Here is a 19503-nt window from a genome sequence, read left to right as displayed (position 1 = left end):
CCAGCAGAATAGTGAGTGCAGCTCTGGAGTATAATACAGGATGTAACTCAGGATCAGTAATGTAATGTATGTACACAGTGACTGCACCAGCAGAATAGTGAGCGCAGCTCTGGAGTATAATACAGGATGTAACTAATTTTGGGCTCTGCATTGTACCCACTTTCCTGGCTCTGTTTGGGACTTCCCATCCTAGTTGTGCCCCCCATCCCACACATATCTGCTGCTGATGATTTCGTCCCCCGCTCTTCTCCGCTGCCTCCTTCATGTAATGCTGATCCTGTCGGATCGCACTGGATATCAGTCATTACCCGGCAGCGCTCGGTCAGACAGTCCATCCGTAGTTTAGTGCTGAATTGGGTAACTTCACTCATCTAATCTCTGCTGCGTATAGGTCACGGTATCAATCCCGATGTGTCAGGCTGGTGAGCGACATTGTCATTTAGCAGCGGAGCAGAACAATCCATCCTCTTCTCCGCGGCTCAGTGAGGCGACCGTCCTCCCGCTCCCGTACAATCCTGTGTGATAACATGTCCCAATGATGTAACGGCGTTGAAAGGTCGTCTGAAGTGGAAAACTTTTCTACTCGTAGCTAAAGTGCGGAGGAAATAATGAGCGCAGTTCCATCGGCTTAACCATCCGCCCACCGGCGCCATCTCCTTACACATCACGTCTCAATTCATTTCAAGAATGCTTCTTCCTGTCCTGTTTTCCTTATGGAGGAACATACTACTCCAGAAACTCGGCCTAAAGTGCTCGATGAGTTGCCTCCTATTATAAAGTTGGAGAGACCCCCATAAAACTAGAGAAATCCCTTTAAGATGCTGTTTTCCTCCCTTGTACTGTATATCCTATCTGTTAGGTGCATTTTCCTATTATCTCCCCCCGTAGGACCACTATGACTGGGGTCTGAGAGCTATCAAGTCTGTATTGGTGGTCGCGGGGTCCCTGAAGAGAGGAGACCCCGGCCGCCCTGAAGACCAGGTCCTCATGAGAGCTTTGCGTGACTTCAACATTCCCAAGATTGTCACTGACGACATGCCGGTGTTCATGGGTCTCATCGGAGATCTCTTCCCCGCCCTGGACGTGCCTCGGAAGAGAGATATGGACTTTGAGACGTTTGTAAAACAGGCGGTTCTGGACCTGAAGTTGCAGGCGGAGGACAACTTTATACTTAAGGTAAAAGCCCTGTAGTTGTGTGTGTAATCAGTGCCGGATCATACACCAGAACGACCAAACCACCCAAAATCAGGCTTTATGCCCAAAAATGTCCTCCAAGGTGCCGGCCACTAGGTGACTGCCCTCCATGTAATATTCTGTTCTCTGCCTGTTATCAAATGTAATAAGTAGCTGCAGAGATGGATTACAGGAAGTGTGGGCGGGTCTATATCTTTCTACAGGAAGTATGGGCGGGTCTATATCTTTCTACAGGAAGTGTGGGCGGGTCTATATCTTTCTACAGGAAGTGTGGGCGGGTCTATATCTTTCTACAGGAAGTGTGGGCGGGTCTATATCTTTCTACAGGAAGTGTAGACGGGTTTATATTTTTCTACAGGAAGTGTAGGCAGGTATATATCTTTCTACAGGAAGTGTGGGCGGGTCTATATCTTTCTACAAGAAGTGTGGGCGGGTCTATATCTTTCTACAGGAAGCGTGGGTGGGTGTATATCTTTCTACAGGAAGTGTGGGCTGGTCTATATCTTTCTACAGGAAGTGTGGCGGGTCTATATCTTACTACAGGAAGTGTGGGCGGGTCTATATCTTTCTACAGGAAGTGTGGGCGGGTCTATATTTTTCTACAGGAAGTGTGGGCAGGTCTATATCTTTGTACAGGAAGCGTGGGCAGGTCTATATCTTTCTACAGGAAGCGTGGGCGGGTCTATATCTTTCTACAGGAAGTGTGGGCGGGTCTATCTTTCTACAGGAGGCGTGGGCGGTTCTATATCTTTCTACAGGAAGCGTGGGCTGGTCTATATCTTTCTACAGGAAGCGTGGGCGGGTCTATATCTTTCTACAGGAAGCATGGGCAGGTCTATATCTTTCTACAGGAAGTGTGGGCGGGTCTATATCTTTCTACAGGCAGTGTGGGCGGGTCTATATCTTTCTACAGGAAGCGTGAGCGGGTCTATATCTTTACAGGAAGTGTGGGCGGGTCTATATTTTTCTACAGGAAGTGTGGGCGGGTCTATATCTTTCTACAGGAAGCATGGGCGGGTCTATATCTTTCTACATGAAGCGTGGGCGGGTCTATATCTTTCTACAGGAAGTGTGGGCGGGTCTATATCTTTCTACAGGAAGTGTGGGCGGGTCTATATCTTTCTACAGGCAGTGTGGGCGGGTCTATATTTTTCTACAGGAAGTGTGGGCGGGTCTATCTTTCTACAGGAAGTGTGGGCGGGTCTATATCTTTCTACAGGAAGCATGGGCGGGTCTATATCTTTCTACAGGCAGTGTGGGCGGGTCTATATCTTTCTACAGGAAGTGTGGGTGGGTCTATATCTTTCTACAGGAAGCATGGGCGGGTCTATATCTTTGTACATGAAGCGTGGGCGGGTCTATATCTTTCTACAGGAAGTGTGGGCAGGTCTATATCTTTCTACAGGAAGTGTGGGCGGGTCTATATCTTTCTACATGAAGCGTGGGCGGGTCTATATCTTTCTACAGGAAGTGTGGGCGGGTCTATATCTTTCTACAGGAAGTGTGGGCGGGTCTATATCTTTCTACAGGAAGTGTGGGCGGGTCTATTTCTTTCTACAGGAAGTGTGGGCGGGTCTATATCTTTCTACAGGAAGTGTAGACGGGTCTATATTTTTCTACAGGAAGTGTGGGCAGGTATATATCTTTCTACAGGAAGTGTGGGCGGGTCTATATCTTTCTACAAGAAGTGTGGGCGGGTCTATATCTTTCTACAGGAAGCGTGGGTGGGTCTATATCTTTCTACAGGAAGTGTGGGCTGGTCTATATCTTTCTACAGGAAGTGTGGCGGGTCTATATCTTACTACAGGAAGTGTGGACGGGTCTATATCTTTCTACAGGAAGTGTAGGCGGGTCTATATCTTTCTACAGGAAGTGTGGGCGGGTCTATATCTTTCTACAGGAAGTGTTGGCAGGTCTATATCTTTCTACAGGAAGCGTGGGTGGGTCTATATCTTTCTACAGGAAGTGTGGACGGGTCTATATTTTTCTACAGGAAGTGTGGGCAGGTCTATATCTTTGTACAGGAAGCGTGGGCAGGTCTATATCTTTCTACAGGAAGCGTGGGCGGGTCTATATCTTTCTACAGGAAGTGTGGGCGGGTCTATATCTTTCTACAGGAGGCGTGGGCGGTTCTATATCTTTCTACAGGAAGCGTGGGCTGGTCTATATCTTTCTACAGGAAGCGTGGGCGGGTCTATATCTTTCTACAGGAAGCGTGAGCGGGTCTATATCTTTACAGGAAGTGTGGGCGGTCTATATTTTTCTACAGGAAGTGTGGGCGGGTCTATATCTTTCTACAGGAAGCATGGGCGGGTCTATATCTTTCTACATGAAGCATGGGCGGGTCTATATCTTTCTACAGGAAGTGTGGGCGGGTCTATATCTTTCTACAGGAAGTGTGGGCGGGTCTATATCTTTCTACAGGCAGTGTGGGCGGGTCTATATTTTTCTACAGGAAGTGTGGGCGGGTCTATCTTTCTACAGGAAGTGTGGGCGGGTCTATATCTTTCTACAGGAAGCATGGGCGGGTCTATATCTTTCTACAGGCAGTGTGGGCGGGTCTATATCTTTCTACAGGAAGTGTGGGCGGGTCTATATCTTTCTACAGGAAGCATGGGCGGGTCTATATCTTTCTACATGAAGCGTGGGCGGGTCTATTTCTTTCTACAGGAAGTGTGGGCGGGTCTATATCTTTCTACAGGAAGTGTGGGCGGGTCTATATCTTTCTACAGGCAGTGTGGGCGGGTCTATATCTTTCTACAGGAAGTGTGGGCGGGTCTATATCTTTCTACAGGAAGTGTGGACTGGTCTATATCTTTCGACAGGAAGTGTGGGTGGGTATTTTCTCTTTGGGAAGTGTAGACATGTGTTGTGAATTCCGTTCTTGGGCTCCCTCCGGTGGTTGTAAATGGTACTTTTGTGAATTCTGTCCTTGGGCTCCCTCTGGTGGTTTTGAGTGGAACTGCTGCTCCTTGGGTTTAGCATTAGCAGCTGCTTCCACTGATCGTCTCTCCTGGCTCTGCTATTTAGCCTGGCTCTAGTCTTCAGCCAGTGCCAGCTGTCAATGTTTCTTGGTTGGATTCAGATCTCTCCTTGGATTTCTCTGATAGCCTGTCCATTTCAGCAAAGATAAGTCATTGCTTGTTCTTTTGGTTGTCCACTTGCTGTGGACTTAATCGTTCAGCTCATGTTATGTTTTTTCTTGTCCACCTTGTCAGTATGATATATTCAGCTTAGCTGGAAGCTCTGGGGAAGCAGATTTGCCCTTCTACACCGTGAGTCGGTGTGGAGATTTTTTGTAAACTCTGTGTGGATTTTTAGCTTTTAATACTGACCGCACAGTATCCTTTTCTGTCCTGTCTATCTAGTTAGAATTGGCCTCCTTTGCTAAATCTTGTTTTCATTCTGTGTATGTCATTTCCCTCTCCACTCACAGTCAATATTTGTGGGGGGCTATCTTTCCTTTGGGGATTTTCTCTGAGGCAAGATAGCTTTCTGTTTCCATCTTTAGGGGTAGTTAGTTCTCAGGCTGTGACGAGGTGTCTAGGGAGTGACAGGAACATCCCACGGCTACTTCTAGTGTTGGTGTTAGGATTAGGAACTGCGGTCAGTACAGATACCACCTCCTCAGAGCTCGTCCCATGTTGCTCCTTAACCACCAGGTCATAACAGACATGTATGTTCGCCATGAGAAGTCTAGGCGGCTCTTTTCTCTACAGGAAGTATGGGTGGGTCTTTTCTCTACGGGAAGTGTTGGCGGGTTTTTTTCTCTACGTGAAGTGGGAACAGGTCTTTGTACAGGAAGTGTGGGCAGGTCTTTCTACAGGAAATGTGGGTGGGTCTTTGTACAGGGAGTGTGGCGTGTCTTTGTACTGGAATGTGGGTGTGTCTCTGTACAGTAAGTGTGGGCGTGTCTTTCTACAGGAAGTGTGGGCGTGTCTTTCTACAGTAAGTGTGGGTGTGTCTTTCTACAGGAAGTGTGGGCGTGTCTTTCTACAGTAAGTGTGGGTGGGTCTTTACAGGAAATGTGGGCATGTCTTTCTACAGTAAGTGTGGGCGGGTCTTTCTACAGGAAGTGTGGGCGTGTCTTTCTACAGTAAGTGTGGGTGGGTCTTTATACTGAAATGTGGGTGTGTCTTTCTACAGTAAGTAGGCGGGTCTTTCTACAGTAAGTGTGGGCGGGTCTATTCTACTGGAATGTGGGTGTGTCTGTACAAGAAGTGTGGGCGTGTCTTTCTACAGGAAGTGTGGGCGTGTCTTTCTACAGGAAGTGTGGGCAGGTCTTTATACTGGAATGTGGGTGTGTCTTTCTACAGTAAGTGTGGGCGGGTGATTCTACATTAAAGGGGTATTCTCTACTCCAAGATCCTATCCCAATATGCAGTAGGTGTATTAATAATGTTATTAGCAAATCCCTCCAATTAGAAATGTAGTCTAGTTTCTCAGATTTGCTATGTCTCTTTCCTCATGTGCAGGCATTGCAGGACCTTAGGTATCAATGGTTACGACCACCAGCAACTAGCTAACCCACTGTCACTATATCAGTGGTATATATATCACTGATGGACGGTAACAGGATTATTCCCATTCACAGAGAGCAAGCAGGGGTAGTGAGATAAGCCTCGGCCCACAGAGCATTATGCAACTGCACAACTCACATTGGGCGGATGTAACCCCCGTGTGTTCCCTTTAGGTGGTTCAGCTGGAGGAGCTGCTGGCCGTCCGACACTCCGTCTTCATCGTTGGCAACGCCGGGACGGGGAAATCTCAGGTGCTGAAGTCCCTGAACAAGACCTACCAGATCATGAAGAGGCGGCCCGTGTGGACCGACCTCAACCCCAAAGCTGTCACCAACGATGAGCTGTTCGGCATCATCAATCCGGCCACCCGCGAGTGGAAAGACGGTAACATCGCCATGCATCCTATCACTGGGGCAGCAGATTAGTAGGGTAGTGCTCCAGAATCTCCGGTGCTCCAGGATCTCCGCTGCCCTGACAGATACACCTGCCCGATCTCCGGGAATGGAGACCCTCGGACATTTGTGTCTCAGCATGGGTGAGGGGAGTATTGGTAGTACATAATAACCCTTTACATAACCCGAGATGTCACTAATGGTCTCAGTAATGGAAGCACAGAGACGATTGGGGGCAGAGGGCAGATTGTGGGGCTGAGATCTTCAGCAGATGAGTCCGGGAAGTCCGGCCCTGGAGGCCGCCATTAATATTCTGTGTGTGTCGCAGGTCTGTTCTCCTCAATTATGCGTGAACTGGCCAACATCACACACGACGGGCCCAAGTGGATCGTGCTGGATGGAGATATCGATCCAATGTGGATCGAGTCCTTGAACACCGTCATGGATGATAATAAGGTACGTGATGGGAAGATGGGCGCGCGCCAACTGCAGATTAGTTTCGGTGTCACCGCACAGTCCCATGGTGTCTTCACTGATCGTGAAGTTGTGCCTCCTGCATTGTACACCCTCTGTGGGAAACTGCGTGTACGTGATGGTAGAGCTGTGCCCACCGCTGTGATTGACAGCCACCCTGCAGCACTAACGACCAGAGAACACTCCGATCCTGTCCAATTAACCATTTATGCACCAACATCACTGTAGATTGCAGTACTGACGGAGGGCTCCGCTAATCCTGTCCCTGCAATTAATAAAGGTCCCGGGGGCTGTGCGGTCGCCCTGTTATAACAGACGTCCTCCTGCTTCGTCCTCAGGTATTAACTCTGGCCAGTAATGAGCGAATCCCTCTAAATCCGACCATGCGGCTGGTGTTTGAGATCAGTCACCTGAGGACGGCCACCCCGGCCACAGTTTCCAGAGCAGGTGAGGTCTCACCCGGCCCCTGAGGACGATCACGGGTAAGGAAGACACTAGGCATTTTACATCTATGGAGGACATGCAAAAAGCGGAATCCACACCAGAATATGCAGCTTTTGGGGCAGATTTGCCGCCATCCATGATAACGTCTGGTCTGAAGTGACCGATGCAGCATGTGATCGGCTGCAGTGGTCACATGGAAAGAGACGTTGTTTCAGGGGAGGCTAGCCGTAAAGTGATTTGGATTTCTCCATTGAAGTCAATGGATAGAATCCACAGCAGATGCACGTCAGATTTTTGTGCAGACCCCACAAATCAGAGGACGGGGGGACCTCAATGCTAAAATAGTGAATTAGTGAACTGATCATGTGCCTCCACCCCATGCTGTGCATTTGGTATTGAGTATTTGTCCACTGTGACCCGTCTGTCTGCCTCTACAGGGATCCTGTACATCAACCCGGCCGACCTGGGCTGGAACCCGCCGGTCACCAGCTGGATAGACAAGCGAGAGGTCCAGTCCGAGAGGGCCAACCTGACTATCCTCTTTGACAAGTATCTGCCCATGTGCCTGGACACGCTGAGAACAAGGTAATGTCACCAAGAGGTCCTAGCCATAACCTAGGGGTGTCGATAGCTGTAGACGGGGCCCCTGTGGAGCTGACCGGCTCTGCTTCCCTCATATACCCCCCTATAGATCCAATATGTCACACAGGTCCCAGCGGGGCCCCTCCGCCTCTTCTACTTAGGACCTAGTTCTGCACTGATGAAGAGTGTTGTGAATTCTGCTTTTGGGCTCCCTCCGGTGGTTGTAGGTGGTAATGCAGTTGCCCCTGAGTTGCAGCCCTGGTCAGGTGTATCTGCTGATTGCAGTTCTGACTGGGGTATTTAGGCGTGCAGGATTCATTTGTCCTTGCCAGTTGTCAATTGTTCTTGGGAGGTTATGGACCTCTGCCTGGTTCCTCCTGCCTTTCTGCCAAATCAGCAAAGATAAGTGTCTGGGTTTTTTTTTCTGTGGCACACATGCTGTGTGCTTCACAATTTAGTGCTATTCTTTGTGTTTTCTTGTCCAGCTTAGATTGTGTCAGTATTTTCTCAGTCCTGTTGGATTCTCTGGAGTGGCAGATATACATTCCATGTCTTTAGTTAGATTGTGGAACTTTTTGTATTATCTGCTGTGGATATTTTTGGAAGGGTTTTAATACTGACCGCCTAGTAATCTGTCCTATCCTTTCCTATTTAGCTAGAGTGACCTCTTTTGCTAAATCCTGTTTTCTTCCTGCGTGTGTCTATTCTTCTCCTACTCACAGTCATTATTCGTGGGCGGCTGCCTATCCTTTGGGGGTCTGCTCTGAGGCAAGGTAGCATTCCTATTTCCATCTATAGGGGTATTTAGTCCTCCGGCTGTGTCGAGGTGTCTAGGTTCTTGTTAGGCACACCCCACGGCTACTTCGAGTTGCGATGTTAGTTCAGGATTTGCGGTCAGTACAGGTTCCACCGACTCCAGAGAAAGTTTCATGCGGCTCCAAGGTCACCGGATCATAACAGAAGAGTTTGGGAGAGGAGTTTGCTGATGAAGTGGAACTGTAAAACTTTTTAGCCATCGCTCTGCGTCCACGCGATTACCGACAGCCGGTGAATTATTCCCATGGATGGTAAAGTCACCTCTGGTTCTGGCTGCTTCCATCACACGGTTCCTTTACACCCGGTCACCATTTAGTAGAGGCGACTTAGCCGCTACAGACAGAATTAATCAGGATCCAGATGAATCGGCGTCACTTCTTGTTTCCCCATTGATCGCACATCATAGAACTAATAGTCGGGATTCACCACGTTCCCGCGTTTCATGTCCGCTCCGATTGTATCCACACATGAGATCTGTGAACACAGACACCTGCTCTCTGGTGGCAGCGACATATGCGGATTATAGCTTCAATGCATTTCTGTACAGACGAGGACGCAGCATCTGTTTATTCGTCTCCTCCGATGACGCAGCCGGGATGATCTCTCCTCGTCTCTGTCCCTTATGCTATAATGAGGAAATCTGCAAATAATCACAGACCACGTGTCCTCCAGTCACCTTGTTTTTTTTTCATTTCGGTAAAAATTCTGAATTATTTTACTTGAATCCGTTTTTGTGAAAGTTGAGTGACAACCTGTGCAGTCCCCAGCGCAGCACGCACCTTAGTTGTCACCTCGCTCTTATCCCAGAGCAACCTGGTTGTGTAGCAATACAAGAAGCCACAAGGCTGTTGACATGAGGTCATGAGATTGATGAAGATACTTTATTCTTGGCTGTGGGCTCTTGAAAATAGGCTGTCTGTCCTCAAGGATGGACTGTGGGCTCTCAAGGCTGGGTTGTGGGTCCTCAAGGATGGGCTGTGGGCTCTCAAGGCTGGGTTGTGGGTCCTCAAGGATGGGATGCGGGCTCTCAAGACTGGGCTGTGGGTCTTCAAGGATGGGATGCGGGCTCTTGAGGGTGGGCTGTGGTCTGTTGAAGATGAGCTATGGGCTCTCGAGACTGGGCCGTGTGTTCTCGAGGATGGGATGTGGGCTCTCGAGGATGAGCTGTGGGCTCTTGAGGATGAGCTGTGGGCCATTGAGGATGAGCTATTGGCTCTTGAGGCCAGGCTGTTTGCTCTTGAGGATGAGCTATGGGCTTTTGAGGATGAGCTTTGGGCTCTCGAGGCTGGGCCGTAGGCTTTCAGGCTGGGCTGTGGGCTCTTGAGGATGAGCTATTGGTTCTTGAGGCTGGGCTGTGTGGTTTTGAGGCCAGGCTATGTTGTCTTTAGGATGAGCTGTGGGGTCTCGATGATGGGCTGTGGGCTCTCGATGATGGGCTGTGCAATCTTGAGGACGGGCTGTGGGCTCTTGAGGCAGGCACGGGGGTTCTTGAGGATGAGCCGTGGGCTCTCGAGGATAAGCTGTGGGCTAGTGAGGCTGGGCTGTCGGCTCTCATTGCTGGGCTGTGGACTCTCCATGATGGGCTGTGGGCTCTCGATAATGGGCTGTGGGCTCTCGAGGCAGGCACGGGGGTTCTTGAGGTTGAGCCGTGGGCTCTCGAGGATAAGCTGTGGGCTAGTGAGGCTGGGCTGTCGGCTCTCGTTGCTGGGCTGTGAGGTGCTCTATAGTTTCCTATGGTGAATTATCACATCTTATGCTGGGCTTGAGGACATAGTGGGCTTGTAGCCAGTAATGTGTTTGGAGCTTGGAGCTGAGGTCAGAGTTGATATTGGACTCTTTTTCATTTATTTATCTTTGTTCCCACTAGATTCAAGAAGATCATTCCGATCCCGGAGCAGAGCATGGTCCAGATGTTGTGTTACCTGTTGGAGTGTCTCCTGACCAAGGAAAACAGCCCCCCGGACAGCCCCAAGGAGCTGTACGAGCTGTACTTCGTGTTTGCTGCAGTCTGGGCCTTCGGAGGAGCCATGTTCCAGGATCAGGTATGGGGGGCACTCAGCCTCATTAATTCACATTACAAGAGAGGTGGATGAGTAATTGTGTGTTCAATCATTGGTGCTCTCATAGCGTTTTGCATTTAGTCCAAGAGTTCTACTTCATTATCTTACCAGAGCCCCTTCCTCCACATGCTCGCGGTGCCCCGTCACGTGGAAGAAGGGGCTCTGGTCAGCGGAACTTTTGGACTTAGTGTTTTGCGTTATGTGTGGCGGAAACGTTCACAGGCGTGAAGTCTTTTTCAAGGCACTGTATACACACTGTACAGTACCACTTCTCCTGCCCTGTGTATATGGAGACTCGTGTACAGTCTTAATCCTCTTTCTCCACCGCCGTCTTTGCTCATTTTCCGCCATTAATCCCATTGTCTTCTGCCTCTGTCTCTCGTTTTACGACTCGCTCTAATCTGATCTGCGCGACGCCGAGTGCCGGTCCTGAAGTGAGATCGTCAGCTGCTCACAATATAGAAGAATGATGGGGATTACAATAGCTGGTGTACAGTGTTTCCATTTTGCCGTCGAACACGACGTTAATCCAGCGGCCGTCCTGAACAATGCCTAGGCGATACTGATAATGGGATTACTGGGGGAGGGGTGAATACGGAGGAGGCAGATGTGAGAACAAGACATCATTTTCATTCGGGCTGACAGTAATTGGAGTTACACCGCTCTCCTTTTACCAACTTCTTAAAGGGACAGAACAGAGCAGGGAGTGCAGTGTGAACGAGGCGCTAGTTTAGCCGCACATTTCGTTCCCCCACTCACCTAGGATCACTCACTGAATGAGTACATGGTTATTCCCAGGGCCGGGTCCTCTCTGCTGTTCGGCCTAAGGTCACTTCTTTCTGTTCAGCGCGTTAAGTTTTAATCTCCAAACCATTAGATCGATACTAAGAAGCTTGGAAATGTCAGGGCTTTTTTTTGTAAAAAGGGTGCAGAAAAAAACAAGTTAGAAAGCAGCTTTTGCACCTGAGGGGTGTTACCGGTATACACAGGCTCCTGTAGGGTGTTTACGGTACACAGCAGCTCCTGTGGGGTGTTCCCGGTATACGGCGGCTTTTGTGGGGTGTTCCCGGTATACGGCTTCTGTGAGGTGCTCCCGGTATACGGTAACTCCTGTGGAGTGCTCCCGGTATACGGCTGCTCCTGAGGGGTGCTCCCGGTATACGGCTTCTGTGGGGTGCTCCCGGTATACGGTAACTCCTGTGGAGTGCTCCCGGTATACGGCGGCTCCTGTGGAGTGTTCCCGGTATACGGCGGCGCCTGTGGGGGTGTTCCCGGTACACAGCAGCTCCTGTGGGGTGTTCCTGGTATACGGTGGCTCCTGTGGGATGTTACCGATATACAGTGGCTCCTGTGGGGTGTTCCTGGTATACGGTGGCTCCTGTGGGATGTTCTTGGTACACAGCAGCTCCTGTGGGGTGTTCCCGGTATACGGTGCTCCTGTGGGGTGTTACTGGTATACGGTAACTCCTGTGGGGTGTTCCCGGTATACGGCGGCTCCTGTGGGGTGCTCCCGGTATACGGTGGCTCCTGTGGGGTGTTCCCGGTATACGGCGGCTTTTGTGGGGTGTTCCCGGTATACGGCTTCTGTGAGGTGCTCCCGGTATACGGTAACTCCTGTGGAGTGCTCCCGGTATACGGCTGCTCCTGAGGGGTGCTCCCGGTATACGGCTTCTGTGGGGTGCTCCCGGTATACGGTAACTCCTGTGGAGTGCTCCCGGTATACGGCGGCTCCTGTGGAGTGTTCCCGGTATACGGCGGCGCCTGTGGGGGTGTTCCCGGTACACAGCAGCTCCTGTGGGGTGTTCCTGGTATACGGTGGCTCCTGTGGGATGTTACCGATATACAGTGGCTCCTGTGGGGTGTTCCTGGTATACGGTGGCTCCTGTGGGATGTTCTTGGTACACAGCAGCTCCTGTGGGGTGTTCCCGGTATACGGTGCTCCTGTGGGGTGTTACTGGTATACGGTAACTCCTGTGGGGTGTTCCCGGTATACGGCGGCTCCTGTGGGGTGCTCCCGGTATACGGTGGCTCCTGTGGGGTGTTCCCGGTATACGGCGGCTTTTGTGGGGTGTTCCCGGTATACGGCTTCTGTGAGGTGCTCCCGGTATACGGTAACTCCTGTGGAGTGCTCCCGGTATACGGCTGCTCCTGAGGGGTGCTCCCGGTATACGGCTTCTGTGGGGTGCTCCCGGTATACGGTAACTCCTGTGGAGTGCTCCCGGTATACGGCGGCTCCTGTGGAGTGTTCCCGGTATACGGCGGTGCCTGTGGGGGTGTTCCCGGTACACAGCAGCTCCTGTGGGGTGTTCCTGGTATACGGTGGCTCCTGTGGGATGTTACCGATATACAGTGGCTCCTGTGGGGTGTTCCTGGTATACGGTGGCTCCTGTGGGATGTTCTTGGTACACAGCAGCTCCTGTGGGGTGTTCCCGGTATACGGTGCTCCTGTGGGGTGTTACTGGTATACGGTAACTCCTGTGGGGTGTTCCCGGTATACGGCGGCTCCTGTGGGGTGCTCCCGGTATACGGTGGCTCCTGTGGGGTGTTCCCGGTACACAGTAGCTCCTGTGGGGTGTTCCCGGTATACGGCGGCTCCTGTGGGGTGCTCCCGGTATGCGGTGGCTCCTGTGGGGTGTTCCCGGTACACAGCAGCTCCTGTGGGATGTTCCCAGTATACAGTGGGTCCCCGGTGTGCGGTCTGTGATGACACCTCATGTACGCGGATTACCGTGTGATCTTTCCCTTTTCTCCCTCAGCTCATTGACTACAGAGTGGAGTTCAGTAAATGGTGGATCACAGAATTCAAGACCATCAAGTTCCCCTCGCAGGGCACCGTCTTCGACTATTACATCGACCCGGAGACCAAGAAGTTTGAGCTTTGGTCTAAGCTCATCCCTAAGTTTGAGTTTGATCCGGACATGCCCCTCCAGGTCTGTGTCCTTCACATTGTACATGTATGACATCTCTCCATTCACAGCCAGAGCTGCGCTCACACATCTAGACTAAGCCATCACTGTAATGCTGCATCCACAGGCCGAGAGCGAAGTGTGAGTGCAGCTCTGGATGTGACTGCAGTATGAGATCTGCACTTTATAAGGAATCAGGTGACTTCAGGTCTATTCCCGATGTTTACTCCAGTCACCTCCAAAGCTGCAATTGCAGGACTGATTAGCATCTGCCTTAACAAAAGTAAGCGGTTTGGTGACCGTGTCCTCGGCGTACCGACCCTTCCTCCGCACCTCTACTTCTTCCTGCCTGTGACTATAAACACGGTGGATGGAAGAAGTTACAGAACGTTTCGCTGCTTCCTCACCTGCAGTCAGAAATGGCGGCTCTAGACTTTCTCTCCGGGTTTTTCAGGCTTGCTTGGTTCACACAACTGAAACAATCCGAGTCCGATATTTCATGGACAAACTGCTGGAGAACAAGAGGCCGGTGATGCTGGTGGGCAACGCGGGCACCGGGAAGTCCGTACTGGTGGGAGACAAGTTGTCATCTCTGGACCCGGACGAGTATCTGATCAAGAACGTGCCTTTCAACTATTACACCACCTCCGCCATGCTGCAAGGTGAGGTGTGCCCGGTACCCCGCCTGTCTGTGCCCTGGACCCCGCGTGTCTGTGCCCCGTACCCCACGTGTCTGTGCCCTATATCCTGAGTGTCTGTGCCCTGTACCCCGGGTGTCTGTGCCATATATCCTGGGTGTCTGTGCCATGTACCCAGGGTGTTTGTACCCCAGATGTCTGTTCCCCGTACCCCGGATGTCTGTGCCATGCATCTCAAGTGTCTGTGCCATGGACCCCGCGTGTCTGTGCCCCGTACCCTGCTTGTCTGTGCCCTGTACCCCGGGTGTCTGTGCCATGCATCCTGAGTATCTGTGCCCTGCACCCTGGGTGTCTGTGCCCTGTATCCCAGGTGTCTTTGCCCTGCACCCTGGGTGTCTGTGCCCTGTATCCCAGGTGTCTTTGCCCTGCACCCTGGGTGTCTGTGCCCTGTATCCCAGGTGTCTTTGCCCTGCACCCTGGGTGTCTGTGCCCTGTATCCCAGGTGTCTTTGCCCTGCACCCTGGGTGTCTGTGCCCTGTATCCCAGGTGTCTTTGCCCTGCACCCTGGGTGTCTGTGCCCTGTATCCCAGGTGTCCTTGCCCTGCACCCTGGGTGTTTGTGCCCTGTATCCCAGGTGTCCGTGCCCTGCACCCTGGGTGTCTGTGCCCTGTATTCCAGGTGTCCGTGCCCTGCACCCTGGGTGTCTGTGCCCTGTATCCCAGGATGTCCGTGCCCTGCACCCTGGGTGTTTGTGCCCTGTATCCCAGGTGTCTTTGTCCTGCACCCTGGGTGTTTGTGCCCTGTATCCCAGGTGTCCGTGCCCTGCACCCTGGGTGTTTGTGCCCTGTATCCCTGGTGTCCGTGCCCTGCACCCTGGGTGTTTGTGCCCTGTATCCCAGGTGTCTTTGCCCTGCACCCTGGGTGTTTGTGCCCTGTATCCCAGGTATCCGTGCTCTGCACCCTGGGTGTTTGTGCCCTGTATCCCAGGTGTCTTTGCCCTGCACCCTGGGTGTTTGTGCTCTGTATCCCAGGTGTCTTTGCCCTGCACCCTGGGTGTTTGTGCCCTGTATCCCAGGTGTCTTTGCCCTGCACCCTGGGTGTTTGTGCCCTGTATCCCAGGTGTCCGTGCCCTGCACCCTGGGTGTCTGTGCCCTGTATCCCAGGTGTCTTTGCCCTGCACCCTGGGTGTTTGTGCCCTGTATCCCAGGTGTCCATGCCCTGCACCCTGGGTGTTTGTGCCCTGTATCCCAGGTGTCTTTGCCCTGCACCCTGGGTGTCTGTGCCCTGTATCCCAGGTGTCTTTGCCCTGCACCCTGGGTGTTTGTGCCCTGTATCCCAGGTATCCGTGCCCTGCACCCTGGGTGTTTGTGGAGCGCCCCCACACCGCCGCAGGGCCGAGGGGTACCCGGAGCCGGGCCTCTGGGTCTCTGCTCTGGGGTTGTCACGGTGGCTAGACCCGGTCCGTGGCCCTGTCTGTCAGTGGGGGACGTCCGGTGCAATAAGTGGTGTTGTAACGGTGCAGTTGTGGGGTGCAGGTCGCGGTAAATAACGAGGACACCAGGTTGCAGTCTCTTTACCTCTTTACTGGAGATCTCTGAGTCCTCAGTCCAGAATACGGTTCACCAGGCTGCGCAAGTCCGGCCGGTCCAATGGCACCTCCAGAGTTCACTTCACAGGTGGAAATCGGTGCCTTCCTTCTTAGCGCTATGTGTTGTAGTCCTTCCCTGCTGTGCTTACGGAAAGTACCCCACAACCGTTGTGTCTGTTTCTTAAGTTCCCTCACAACTCGATTAAATGATGTTCTTCTAATCTTCCGTCCCTTCCTGATGTTACAGTTAGAACGGCACCCGTTTGTCGGATAGGCCTGGAGTTCTTCCGGGACCCTAGAGACGCCCCTCTCCCGCAATTGCCTCCCAAGACTTCATAGGTGATATGTGTTAGACAGCCCGCCTTAAACTGACTGTCCTGCCGCTGTTTAGAGTATTGCTTGAAGCTGAATGTTATAATACTCCCTCGGCGTTCCGGCCACCGGTAGTGCGCCTCAGTAGGGTGTTGCTCCGGTCTTACAGCACGACCCCTACTGGAATTCTCCTATTGCTTGATCTCGTTTCTCACTCAGCACAATCTATCTCGCTTCTAGTCCTTTCTTGGGTCCCGCCGCTTCCCGGAGCTGGCGCGGACCCGTTACGTTCTTTTCAATGCCAAGCCTCTGTCAGGATCCCACCCCTGACAGAGACCCTACTGTCTCTTCCTCCACAACACCCTCTGCCACTAGGTGTTGCTTCGTCCAATCCAGTCAGCTTTCTGATCTAACTTCCTGCCTGACCCCCAGTTTACCCACTATGGTGGGGAGTGGCCTAATGAATAGAACCCTTAGCTGCCCCCGGAGGCCCGGCTGTGAAATGTATTGGTGTCTGTGATACCTGATCAGATGAACTCCTTCAGTGCCATCGGACGCACCATGGCTCCCCATAGTGGCGGAGCCACAGTACTGCAACGACCAGGACTCTGGGGCGCTGCACTCCCCCCTGGTTAAACACAGTACTCCGGGACTGGGAAGAAAACAACAATACAAGTTAGCAAAAAGACATACAATTTTGTTGAGTGCAATGACAATAAGTATACTTGAACAGGCTTCCCTTTATGGGAGGTAAGGACACTTGAACGTTACAAACATGGCAAAAATATCATAGCAACATGCTATAATTAACTTCTGTTACCCAACCGGGCATTCTACTTAAGTGCAAAATTGTTGAACAATAATTTAACATTGCCTTTAAGGACTCACACTCTAAATCCACTAAAGACCTTCCTATAATCACATTATAAGGCACTTTAACTTTTTAATTCTCCTACTTTGGATCTGCAGGACCGCCTGTCCTATCGGCACCAGACCTACTGCCTCTCCTTTCTGTTACAGGACCGCCCCGTTCAGCCAGGGCCTACTGCCTTTTCAACTACTATACACAGTATAGAACATAACTTTTCTTTCAGTTTGAGAACACCGAGCCGGCTCTACTTGGCTCCTATAAGGACTCACCCACTAACCCTTACGGGTTCACTTTCTGTCCTTAGTAACACATTACTAACTTTCGATGGGGAACGCAGGGTTTACCTTCTATCCCCCCCCTTTTCTTATCAACATTATCAACTATCTTCTTTTCACAACATTAAACTTTCTCATTACTTCCTTTTACTTTTTCTTTCAGAGAACATTATCAGCATTCCTTTACAATTAACTAATGGCATACATATAACTTTTACATGTAAATATTATCAGCATTTTCTTCCATTGACATTATTGCTACCGGTCTTAAAGCAATATCACCATTTACGTGCAACAAATGAACATCCCCTTTAAGAGGGGACCAAATCTCTGTGAGGTAGCACATCTTCTCAAGCTACCAGTCCATACTCGTCAAAGGTTGTATCTTCGCAAAGAGTCCTTGTTTAAGTAAAACCAGTAGGGAGCGCCTTTAATAAGGTGCAAACTATATACAAAAGAGTTCGGATCATGCACTGTTCATGATTCAGCAGTTTTTAAAACTTGTGCAAAACTTTTGGTAACAAAAACAAACAATAGGGATCCCGGGTCAACAAAGGGATCCCTTTAAGAGTTTACCCTGAACGGGTTTATCAGCAACATAAAAGCAATAAAACAGTAACTATTTACAGTAAAAGAAATGCAGTAAAATCTTACTGTGGTGGTCTCCTATCCGGTCTCACCAGGCCAACAGATCGCACTGGTGAGCCAGGCCGCCGTTCCGGTCCCAGCAGTGATAAAATCCCTCGCCGGGAGGCCCTTCTCACTGGCAGACGCACACGTCCCACCGGGGCACAGCGAGACCGGGCTTCTCGAGGTTCCGCGGGGCCGGGCTCTGCTGCTTTCCCCACGGGATCATCTTCCTCCGGTGTTCCGGCAGCAGCCTGGAAGGCAGTACATTGCTGCACGCCCCGCGCTACCCAGCCAGCCTCTCCCGTAGCCCTCCTCCATCTGGTGTAGGTCACCGCGTCACCGGGTTCTAGGTCGCGGGGGAATCTTCCGCTGCAGGGCTCCACCTCTTCCCGATCCACGTGGATTTGTAGCGGCTCCCCGATTTCCTGGATAACCCCGCGTCCATATTGGGGGTTAAAAGAAATCACGACCCCCCAGTGGGATGAGGGAACCTCCGCGGTGGGGGTCAGGTCCACCTGCACGGCCGGCCGAGGTCGGGTTCGCCATGCAGCCATCAAGCGCCGCAGGGGTTCGGCCTCAGGCGTGATCTTTAGGCCCGATGCCTGCGGCGCACCTTCAGCCGCGGCCAGGTTGGGAGAAGCAGGGGGCACTGGAACCAGGCAGATCTCTGTGGGCTGGCCCAGCCTAGCAATCACGCGGGCGTCGGCCTCCAGGCGGGCAGCAATCTGCCGGGCCTCTGCCGCGGCCATGCTTTCTTCCGACGGCGGCCGGGGAGGTCGGCCCACCGTTGGCCCGGCAAGGGTCAGCTCCCACGGTGACGGCGTACCCCGGGCTACATCGGGCTGCCCAACCTCTCTCCGCGCCCGATCTTTCTCATGCGGGGTTTCTGGCGCTGCCATCTTTGTCTCTTCTCCCGCGTCTTCTTCCCGCGGTCTCTTTCGTGGGCGGCCCCGTCTCCATGGTCTCCACCCTCCAAACAGGATCAGGAGGCGGACCTCAGCTGTTGACGGACACGTCCTCAAGACACAGAAATATTTGGACTGGGCGGCCATTGTTGTTCGCGCTCTCCAGCTTGTCTACGCCCACCTCACGCCCCTCTTCTCTTCCTGCGCTCTCCTCAGCGCTGTAATGGCGGCGGATTTTTGGCGGCAAATGGCACAGCACACAGTCTTTGTAATAAAGCACAGTCAAAGCACGATAAATCACAGTTCCAAGGCACACATGACCTGATTCTTCAGGCTTAAGTAGATCCTGTTCGTGACGCCAAGGTTGGAGCGCTCCCACACCGCCGCAGGGCCGAGGGGTACCCGGAGCCGGGCCTCTGGGTCTCTGCTCTGGGGTTGTCACGGTGGCTAGACCCGGTCCGTGGCCCTGTCTGTCAGTGGGGGACGTCCGGTGCAATAAGTGGTGTTGTAACGGTGCAGTTGTGGGGTGCAGGTCGCGGTAAATAACGAGGACACCAGGTTGCAGTCTCTTTACCTCTTTACTGGAGATCTCTGAGTCCTCAGTCCAGAATACGGTTCACCAGGCTGCGCAAGTCCGGCCGGTCCAATGGCACCTCCAGAGTCCTCTTCACAGGTGGAAATCGGTGCCTTCCTTCTTAGTGCTATGTGTTGTAGTCCTTCCCTGCTGTGCTTACGGAAAGTACCCCACAACCGTTGTGTCTGTTTCTTAAGTTCCCTCACAACTCGATTAAATGATGTTCTTCTAATCTTCCGTCCCTTCCTGATGTTACAGTTAGAACGGCACCCGTTTGTCGGATAGGCCTGGAGTTCTTCCGGGACCCTAGAGACGCCCCTCT

At 51.9% G+C, this 19503-nt stretch overlaps 1 protein-coding gene across 2 annotated transcripts in view; it reads left to right on the top strand.

The window, feature by feature from the left end:
- DNAH9 (dynein axonemal heavy chain 9) overlaps positions 1 to 19503 on the top strand; it is a 188418-nt gene that overhangs the window by 81998 nt on the left and 86917 nt on the right. For both annotated transcript variants that reach the window (XM_077254615.1, XM_077254614.1), the window contains 8 exons: positions 889 to 1176; positions 5888 to 6098; positions 6435 to 6562; positions 6919 to 7027; positions 7462 to 7609; positions 10290 to 10464; positions 13239 to 13412; positions 13843 to 14050. In XM_077254615.1, coding sequence (XP_077110730.1) covers positions 889 to 1176; positions 5888 to 6098; positions 6435 to 6562; positions 6919 to 7027; positions 7462 to 7609; positions 10290 to 10464; positions 13239 to 13412; positions 13843 to 14050 — 1441 coding nt within the window. The remainder of the gene's footprint in view (positions 1 to 888; positions 1177 to 5887; positions 6099 to 6434; positions 6563 to 6918; positions 7028 to 7461; positions 7610 to 10289; positions 10465 to 13238; positions 13413 to 13842; positions 14051 to 19503) is intronic.

Source organism: Ranitomeya variabilis, chromosome 4 (assembly GCF_051348905.1).
Source record: "Ranitomeya variabilis isolate aRanVar5 chromosome 4, aRanVar5.hap1, whole genome shotgun sequence".
NCBI classification, from domain to species: Eukaryota; Metazoa; Chordata; class Amphibia; order Anura; family Dendrobatidae; genus Ranitomeya; species Ranitomeya variabilis.
This window is presented reverse-complemented; position numbering and strand designations above follow the sequence as displayed.